The sequence below is a fragment of the Pterocles gutturalis genome, unplaced genomic scaffold (genome assembly GCF_000699245.1).
Source record: "Pterocles gutturalis isolate BGI_N339 unplaced genomic scaffold, ASM69924v1 scaffold5002, whole genome shotgun sequence".
NCBI lineage: Eukaryota > Metazoa > Chordata > Aves > Pterocliformes > Pteroclidae > Pterocles > Pterocles gutturalis.
In genome coordinates, this window is record NW_010107713.1 from 47,802 (window position 1) to 56,788 (window position 8,987).

At 38.6% G+C, this 8,987-nt stretch overlaps 1 protein-coding gene across 1 annotated transcript in view; it reads right to left on the minus strand.

The window, feature by feature from the left end:
- TECRL (trans-2,3-enoyl-CoA reductase-like) overlaps positions 1–8,435 on the minus strand; it is a 51,498-nt gene extending 43,063 nt beyond the window's left edge. The window contains exon 1 of the mRNA XM_010088192.1: positions 8,164–8,435. Within this exon, the coding sequence (XP_010086494.1) occupies positions 8,164–8,397 (234 nt within the window). The 5' untranslated portion in view covers positions 8,398–8,435. The remainder of the gene's footprint in view (positions 1–8,163) is intronic.
- Positions 8,436–8,987: the final 552 nt, after the last annotated feature.

Sequence of the window (8,987 nt, forward strand, 5' to 3'; positions counted from 1 at the left end):
TGCTGAGTCACTGCTTCCCAACAGGCAGTCATTTTCCATAATTGCAGAAATTCTGCCGTTCCAGCCACTCATTAAACCACAGACGGCCCCATCCTCAGACAGGGTAAATTTGTTCAAAAGGGTGACATCAGCTTATTGTAGCTCAGGATCTGACCCCAGAACAGATAATCAGCTAATTGGAAAGCCAGGCAATTTTCAAATTCAGCACTCAACAAATGCTTCATCATTACTGCTTCTGCACCCTGTCCCTGCTTGGGGAACATGCTGTATTATTAGAAATTTGCAGCATATCACAGAAAGTTAATCAGGAAAACACCTGTTCTAATTGATCCGTGTTCTGTGGATTTGGCTTCCAGGTCTGATTACTTTTTCTTACTGTTATTTTTCAAAGACACTATTCGAAACGGATCCTGTTTTACTCTAACCTCCCTTGGTGTGTCCCACACTGCGCTCTTAGTCTGGTGAGCCAGCGTGTTGATCGTGTCCAAGGAGATGTGAACAGCTGAGCCCACCATGGAAATGGAATAGGAGTAACTACATGTAGACAAGTGCTGTCAGCCAGTGCACAAAGGCTTTATATGGGATTTAGTATTTTACTCAGCAGATTCCAGTGAAAACTGCCAATTAAAGAGCTAGCGCTGATCTCAAGCCAGTCTTTCCAGAAACTGGAGATACTCAGAACCAGGAGTTTAGTTCAGGTCTGTTGCGGTATACGTGAGCAGAGAGCTGTATTGCTTAGCCACCTCCTAGATTATTTCACGGTCACATGAATATTGGCCTGTGAGATAATCCAACTGACTCTCCCAGTGACTGTGGGTCAAATTATCTAAGAATGCACCTAACCACATGCTTACCGCGTGCCGTCATGGCAATTTACACTAGCCAAGTTGTTACGTTGCTTTTTTACTGCTAGCTGGGTACTTACATTAAAAAATCCTCTCCCTGTGCAAGAAATTTCCTGAAAAACTGTCGGACGCTGTAAAGAGCTTTTTCTGCCTCTTTCGTTAAACAGAATGGAGTAAGGCTGCTGTACTTACCTTGAGAGCTCAGCAGCACAACTAGCCAGGAAGTTTCTGTCACAACGCCTTTCTACTAGGAAAATGGAATTGTTCTGGCAGACCTCTGGATGTGTAAATTTGTATCAACTTCAAATTTTAAAATGAAATAGAAAATGTTTGGTTTTTTTTTTAAATCCTGTTTCAGGAACATGCTGCAAATTCATTTCATTGTGTTATTTTCATTTCTTTCTCTTTCTCATCGGTATGGCACTTTCATTACTTTTGCATTATTTTATGACACATCAATCATAATAGCGTAAAATAATATAACACATGGCTCTCAAGTCATGGAAAATAAGCCAATAGGAAATAATATTCAAACAAATGCACTATGAAATTGTAAAACAAATTGTTTAAACATAGGCTAATATAATGATAGCATTAATATATACTGTTAGATATTTATAGAGCCATTACTAGACTGCTCAGGTGTTTTGTGAAGAATCACAGGACTAAGATTTCCAAAAGAACCTGAAGCATGTTCTGATGAACCAGTAAATCATGGGTGGGAATATTTTAATGTTCAATAATGCCTATATGAGATCCCATTATACACCTAAATTTCCATCATGGGTTGTGCTGATTAACTCTTAGAATAATAAAACACCTACAGCTCCCTGTAGTCTGATATTGCTCCGGTACATTCATAATTTGCAATAATCTGTGAATTATCTTTGATGCAAGAAGGCAAATGTGCAGCTGGGGTAAAATGTTATAACTTTGTTGGGAAAGAGGACATTTTCCCACTGGCTGGGAATCTGTCTCCACAGATACAGTTTTGGCAATATTCACGGCTGTTCATAGCTGGCTTTTACTTAGCTGGCCAGAATGGTTTATGTTCATGAAGAGCTGGAGCATCACTGGTGTCTCAAGAATTCATTCTCTTGTTTTTGTTAAACTTTGAATCAATCTTGAAATTTTTTGGATCATTTATTATATTTTACTTTCTTCTCCTCGGGCTTGACTTTTCTATCTAAAATAAGAGATGTATAAAATCTGTCATTTAAAGGCACTTCTAAGCTTTGAAAATTAATCTCAGCTGAAGTATTAGTCTTCTGTAGTGGCTTCTGTAATTCTTTAAATTATCCCTTTACAAATGCTAACTGCCCTAAAGTTGCCAGCTTCTCTCCTCCCCAGTCTCTCTCTCCTAGATAAATCAAAGGCCTTTTCTCCAGGTATTCTATTTTAAAAGCCGTATTGAAAAAAAGAGTGGTAACAGCAAAAGAGCAAGCAGAAATTAATACATCCAGTTGCCTCTTAATCTTAAACTATCTGTAGCTATATTGACATTTAAATGATGTGCATTCCTAGTAGAGCAGGAAGAAATGAGTGTAATGCACCGCATCAATAGAATTTGAATATGTTTATCCACCAAGTGTAACTAATAACTGAGGAAAAAAATACTACTGTCATCACCTCCAGCACTGGGGGGTAGGCATAAAATTCAATTCTTACAGGCAAGAAAACACATAGACTTTATAACATGTTTGTAAATGTAACGTATTTCCTTGCAGTGCCTCCCAGCAGGGACCAGATCCCCATTGTGCTGGATGCTGTGAAAACATTCAGTAAAAGACAAGGGCACTGTGAAATCCTCCTGGCAAGAGGAAGTAAAAAAGAGCACTTCCACGGCAATGAGCCAGTTTCGTGGCTGTGTTCCTTCACCTGTCTTGCTGGGGGAATCCCTAGTCTGTGGGACTGAGCATCAACACGTGCTCTTCGCGTGGAAGTTCCCTCCTTTCACACAGCTGATTATTCCATCCCTTTCTGATTCTTTGGCATTGGAGGCAGGAGGTCTCTAATGATAGGTTGTTTGAATGAGAAAGATGATGATCTTAAGAATCCTATACATGAAATGAGGCAGCTGTGGAAGTGCACGGGTTCTGCTCATTTTCCACAAGGAAGAATATAGTCCTCTGAAGTGAAATATTAAAATTGCAATATTTAGGAAAAATAAAAGACTATATAAGGCAATGAAAATCTTAATCTCTTTCCTGGGAAAAGACTTCTTTACTATACTTCCCTAGCATGAAGCTAATGAGGAGAGTCTGATGTAAAAGGCAATGTCCTGGTAGTGCAGAGAGCTTTTCTGCAGAGTTTCATTGCCTACTTTAATGATTGCATTTGCTCAACTAAAATGAATGTGGTATGTCTAATCTCCAAGTCATGATGCGAGAAGTTATTTTTATTTGCTACAGATGACTATGCAAGAGAGAGCTGGTGACGACTGTTCTTCCTGGCTGCTCACTTTCTGACGTTGCTGCAATACACAGGCAAGAATAAGAGATTTCTGATACTGGAGATAACGTTTCTGCCTGTATCTGATTTTGCAGACATGCCAGTGTAAATCCATTCTGTTGTTAAGCCACAGTGTGCAGATACAAGGATGCTACTAGGTGCTTTACAAACGAAAACACTTGTGAGCTCCTTCAGAGGCAGACAAGCCTTTTGGAGTAATCAGAATGAGCCCTAATTTATCTTTTTGGCCAAAGGTGTAGCAGTACATATGTTGTGTAACATTTAACAGCAAGATGAGTTGTGTATATACGTGACTGAATTGACACACAGACTTGTGTTCTGGTGGGTGAGTCAAAAATACGTAACAAAAGGACAGGCCCTATACAAAGGTCCTTTAATTTAAGAAAAGTAAACATGTGAGTGCCCGAGGCAGCAGACTGGAGATTTCAGTGGGAGAGGGCACTGGGTGCAGGACGCATGAAGGTCTGGTTTAGGAGCAGGAAGAAGGAAGCTTCCATCATCTGTGCAGCACACAAAGAAAAGAGGCTCTGTCCCGTGCACCTTGGTTTTCTGGAAAGGAGGGCCGCTGCGTAGCAGCGCTAAGCCTGATTTTGCACCTCTGCTTATAGCTTAGCTAGCAAAATCATGAAACACGAAACTACTGAGATCTGAGGCTTTTGATGGGAAAATGCTTTCTCTGCTGGTATCCCCAGAGGTGACTTATTCTGTAAAAACTACGTTGTGTAACACTTTCTGCCTTAAAAGCAACTCATGCAAAATTAATTATACTGGACTATGTTTGTAGGAAAACACATTTTACTACAAGTTAATTTTAAGAAAAAAATATTGTAACAATGAATGCTATAACAGAAACAGTTATGAGTTGCCTTAACATCATTTATAAATCAAATAACTGCACATCAATAAGTTTAAAACTAACCTGCATCAGGCTTTTGGAATAATGTACAAGCAAACCAGTTTTTGAGTAGCTATGTATCTTTCATAAGTTGTGGTTGATGCTGAAATTTGTTGAAAAATACAAAAAGGACTTATTTTCTTTCATTTTTAAGACTTGATGAATTTTGTATGTTCTGTTGTTTCATATAGCTTTTTTGAAGTAAAATGGGAGCCAAAATCCTTAGACATTTTGGGACTCTCTTTTTATTGAAAATATTTCATATGAGATTAGTCATCACTAATTACATGCCCTCTGCTGTTTACAGACAGGAATTTCATCCACAGCAATTAATAAATTGTGAGGCAAAAAAAAAAAAAAGGAAAGAGACTTGTGACCATCTAGGCTCACATGCTGTTTTACACTGGCCAAAAAATATCTTTAAAAAATGCAGTATCTCAGTATCGGTTTGCGTGTTGAAGTGACTGAAGATCCACCCACAAGATGCCCAACTGTTACGTGTCACCCCTTGACTGACTGTCAAAATATTGGCCAAATTTCTTGGCTAAATTTGCCTAATTGTGGCTTTCAGCCACTCCTTTTCCTGCCTGAGTAGGCAACTTTCTGTTCTGAAAGGTACCTTCTGTTCTCAGGGTACGTCCTCTGCGCATTTCTGTACTGCTTTAAGGACAGATAGACAGGGTTGCAACAAGGTTTAAATTAGCTATCCCTACTAACTCCTTTTCAAAGCCTTTTTCCAACAGTCAGAGGTAGCCCCCTTTTGTCTATAAATCACTAGTGCCTCCTGTCCTGCTAGAAGTAGTTTGGGGACATTTTGTAGAATAACTGGAAAAAAGTCTTGAGACAGGTTTGTGTTTCCTCCCTTCTCTCCCCATCCCCAAAAGCTGAAGCCTCTTCTCCATGACATCTCATCTTAGAATTAGTTTCTGTACCAAAAACAAATCTGGGGAAAAATATCTCACGCTTTTATTATTTCTCTTTTAAATTCTTTAAGTAACTCACTGGAAAAGCTTTGTGCACCAAGCTACTTGCATAACGTCATATCTGTAGCAGAGAAAGTCCCTAGAGCAGATTAACGATATTAAATTAATTAAATAATACTTTTGTATAATATTTTATGTTTAAAGTATGCATGTACAAAACAAACAGCCAGTCTTGCTGACTCTTGTGAATTTACTTCAAGTTTTGCAAGCTTAGGTATTTTTCTTGAAGACCCAGCTCCTGGAGGGGATGACTACGTGACAAACTGTCTGGGGTTTCCCTCTTCTACTACTTTCTTTCAATACATTTTTTCTGCCTTTCCTGAGGGCAGGAAAGCCTGCGGTACAATGTGAATGGTCTTTACAGGCTTAAAAGCCAGGTAAATACATATTTATTCTGTTCCTTTAAGCCAATCTTAAAGACAATTGGGACCTTATAGTAACCACTCAGCTCAGTTAATATATATAAAGTGACTGACCCTTCCCCAAAGAGTGAGATGAATAAGAAAGCCAAAGGAGATAATTTTATTTTCATTTTACAGATGCAGAATTAGTTCACAGTTAGATATGCCAAATCCAGAGCCTACTGATGTCGACTGGTTGCTCGAGATCACACCTCTTCTAAATCCCTAACACTGCATTGAGCACAAGACTCTTTTCCTCCTAAATACCGAAGCTAGTTACACGTATCATCTCCTTCCAGACTTTACGGAGCTCCCACTAGTCAGCATAGGATTCATATGCATGTGCAAGAGTCTCAGAAACTAACCCTCTGGAAGCAGTGCCAGGTATTTAACCACATAGCATTAATCATCTCATCACTGCCTGAGTTGCCGTTAGGTGGAGAAAGAAAGGGGTTTTCTCTCTGCTATTATAACATAGTTTGTCCCTTTATATTTATTAATCTGAGAATTTTACAAATGCATTTGCTAAATTCTAATAGTCTGAACTACTAACAATAGGCAGTAAGAGTGTAAATACATACATTTTAAAATCTATGGTTCCTATTCTCTGCTATTATAAATCCTGACAAGTAATAATTACATGCAATCCCGAGCAATGAAGCTAATCATAATTATCTTCCAAACAGGCATTAGAAGTGTCATGTTGGGTCTGTACCAATGTTAGAGTTAATTAAGCAGAAGATTATGCATAATCCAGTAAAACGGTCTTTTGATTGCTCTAATAATCAACTGAAATGAAGTTCACCAATACTAACAAGTGTTCAGAGAAGCAAGGAACTCCACTTCTGTACTTTCAGGGTTGCCTTAGGAAGGGATTATCACAGCAAATTAAGGGATTTAGCCAGCCAGGTGAATGTGCATTCAAAATCCAAATGCTTTAGGCACTCCTGGAAATCTCAGCCTTGCACTATTCATGCACCAGTCCCTCAGTACTGTGCGAAAAACAAAAAAAACAAACAACAAAACAAAAAAAAACCCCAAAACCAACCAAACAAAAAATAAATCCATGCTGCTGGCCACAGCCATTTAAATTGATCAGAGATTCCTGAGCAGATGCTTTCAGTTTACAGTTGCTGTGCTCCTCTGTGTGTATTTTACCTCACACAGTACTTTGCCATCACCACACGTAACTCTCTTTCCGCTGCTACAAGGACAGAGTCTGTCATTTGGGGAAGGTGTAGAAAATGTTCAGGCTCATCAAAATTCAGAATAAAGATTAAAACACAGGTCTGCTGTTGTCACAGAAGACTAACAGTTTTCAAGGATTCCTGAAATGTGGTTCTTGGTCTAATTCTGTTTCTGCTAATACATTTATTTTAATGTCACAAAAGGATAGCTTAAGATAAGAAACAGACGCAGTCTTTTTTGGATCAAAACCTTTCAGTATAGTATTTAGATAAACCTTTTTAACAACTGCATAAATATCAGTCAGTAAATTAAATAATGCAAACACTATCATTAGAATGGGTATTAATAATCATCATGTTTGGTCATTTTGTACGTTTCCCTTTTAGCTAGATTAAAAAAAATCTCAACAAATATTTTGCCCCATTAAGAATGAACAAATGAGACATTTACCTTTAACCAGGCATACAAATTGCAAAAACACCCTTTCAACGATCAGGAACACCAGAAATTGGTAGTAGTCCACCCTGCATGCTTCAAAGGCATTAAATTAAACATTTGAAGCAAACTAACCCACCAGTTCCATCTGTTCCCAGTGAGTATAAAGGATTTTTTTATTCCTTCTAGTAAAACAGTAAGTCTCAAAATCCTACTATATGTTACAGAAAATTCCTATAGTCTAAAGAGATTAGGATTTTCATGTCATACAAGAGACTAGCTCTTCTAGACAATGAAACACAAAAACTGTGATGAAAGTATTTATGAAGCATTTTTTCAGCTGTTGTTTACAGTGTTGTAAACTTCCTTCCTACCCAGTCATCTCATCCTACTTACGCAATTTGACTGTAGTTCGTATTTTTTGATTCACATTATTAAAAGCACTTCTCTTAGCTAAGACCTTTTGTTTAAAAACAAAAAATTTTTAAAATTGCCAGGTTTCTGCCCTATCTGATAAGTAAGGCACAGCTGGGTACGTTTAGATGCCAAAGGGAACCCCAGGGCACTGCAAGGATGCTAAGCTTACAAATGGATATTAAAACTGAATTAAACAGTATTAAAACTGAATATCCATTCTGAAGCAGACATTTAAGTATCATGCCCTGGAATAAGCACTCTAAGTGTAAAGAGAAAGCCTGAGGATGTATTTTGAGTCCACAGAGCAGCCAGGAGGTCTAAAATAAACCAATGTTGGGTTATTTGTAAAAATCCTGGAGAAAAACAGCCAAGGATTGTGACTAATGAGAAGTTCTGAGTATCTCACAGAGAAAAGAATGAAAGTATTTCTATTACAGAATGAGACCACAACAGCGTGAAAACAGAATCCCTGAAGTGGCTCGGTGTGAACTAGGCACACTCCCAGCGTGCTGGAATAAGAGACTCACCTTGTCCACAATGCAGATCTGCTTCTTGCTTTGCATATCAAGAATTTCCACTTCAAAGTAAGTGACTTTTGAATGTTTGAGCACTGGTGGTGGTTTGAGATGGCCAGCAGAGAGCACAAGCTGAGAGAAGTTGAAAAAAGAGCGTGTGTCATTGTGGGACATGGACAGAGCTCCTCCACGAGCTGCAGGATCCCTCTTGTGTTCCGGAGTGCTGGGTTTCTGCCTCCTGTGCATGGTGCGACCCAGCAGTAGCTATCGTCATGTCAGGGGACAGTTCCAGGGGGAGAATGTTTCCTCTCTGCATCAGTTAAATACTATCACAGACTGATGAGACACAAAAGGTCAAGTGGTGTTCCATTTTAAGAGTACTGTCTTATTTAGCAGGAGTGAAAACAATGGGTCTGTAATCCATGTCTATATTTAACCTGCTATTGTGATGTGATGTGCTGTACTGTTGCTGCTTTTCTTTAATTATTTAAACCAGCATTTGAAACAACACATCTAGAGATTCCCTATTAGACGTCAGATCCTGAAATTCCAGCGCCTCAAAGGAATCAGGAATGAACACAGCAAATTCCACTGAGATAGATGTTCAACAGTGTCCACATCTATGCATATATATAGGTGCATGTACGTACATAACCCGTTACATGTGTTACGCACCCTTAATGTGGATCTACAAAATTATGTCAGATGTCATCTATTCTAGAAACACTAAGAAAATGCCACGAGTTCATCAACAAAATTTAGGGGTTGCTTGCAAATATAGAGAGGATCTTGTACCTGCTTGTATTTAGTATTGTGAACACTCTTGTTATTTCATG